The following is a 203-nucleotide window of genomic DNA, read 5'->3' as shown; positions in this document are numbered from 1 at the left end:
ATCCCGAAGCCCCGGCCACATCTAAAGCACGCACCGACTTTTATCTCGTTGGGGTCGAACTTAGGCGGCATGGTGGAGGCGGCTGGTGTCGGATGAACCCGGATTCGGGACGACCGAAGAAAGTTGCACCTCTGCCTCCCCCGAGCCGAAAGCCGAAAGACCGGAAGGTGGGACTTTTGCGCCGGATATAGACCCGAAAGCGC

General features: G+C 60.1%; 1 protein-coding gene across 2 annotated transcripts in view; it reads right to left on the bottom strand.

Annotated features, from left to right (window-relative positions):
- RPL12 (ribosomal protein L12) overlaps positions 1-183 on the bottom strand; it is a 4,195-nt gene extending 4,012 nt beyond the window's left edge. The window contains exon 1 of one of the 2 annotated variants that reach the window (XM_010856919.1): positions 35-183. In XM_010856919.1, the coding sequence (XP_010855221.1) occupies positions 35-71 (37 nt within the window). In that variant the 5' untranslated portion in view covers positions 72-183. The remainder of the gene's footprint in view (positions 1-34) is intronic. The other variant, XM_010856918.1, reaches the window with a different exon arrangement.
- Between the last annotated feature and the right edge of the window lie 20 nt (positions 184-203).

The sequence above is a fragment of the Bison bison genome, unplaced genomic scaffold (assembly GCF_000754665.1).
Source record: "Bison bison bison isolate TAMUID 2011002044 unplaced genomic scaffold, Bison_UMD1.0 scf7180017864375, whole genome shotgun sequence".
In the NCBI taxonomy this organism is placed as follows: Eukaryota; Metazoa; Chordata; class Mammalia; order Artiodactyla; family Bovidae; genus Bison; species Bison bison.
Note: the sequence above shows the minus strand (reverse complement) of the source record. Positions and strands in the feature narration are given on the sequence as shown.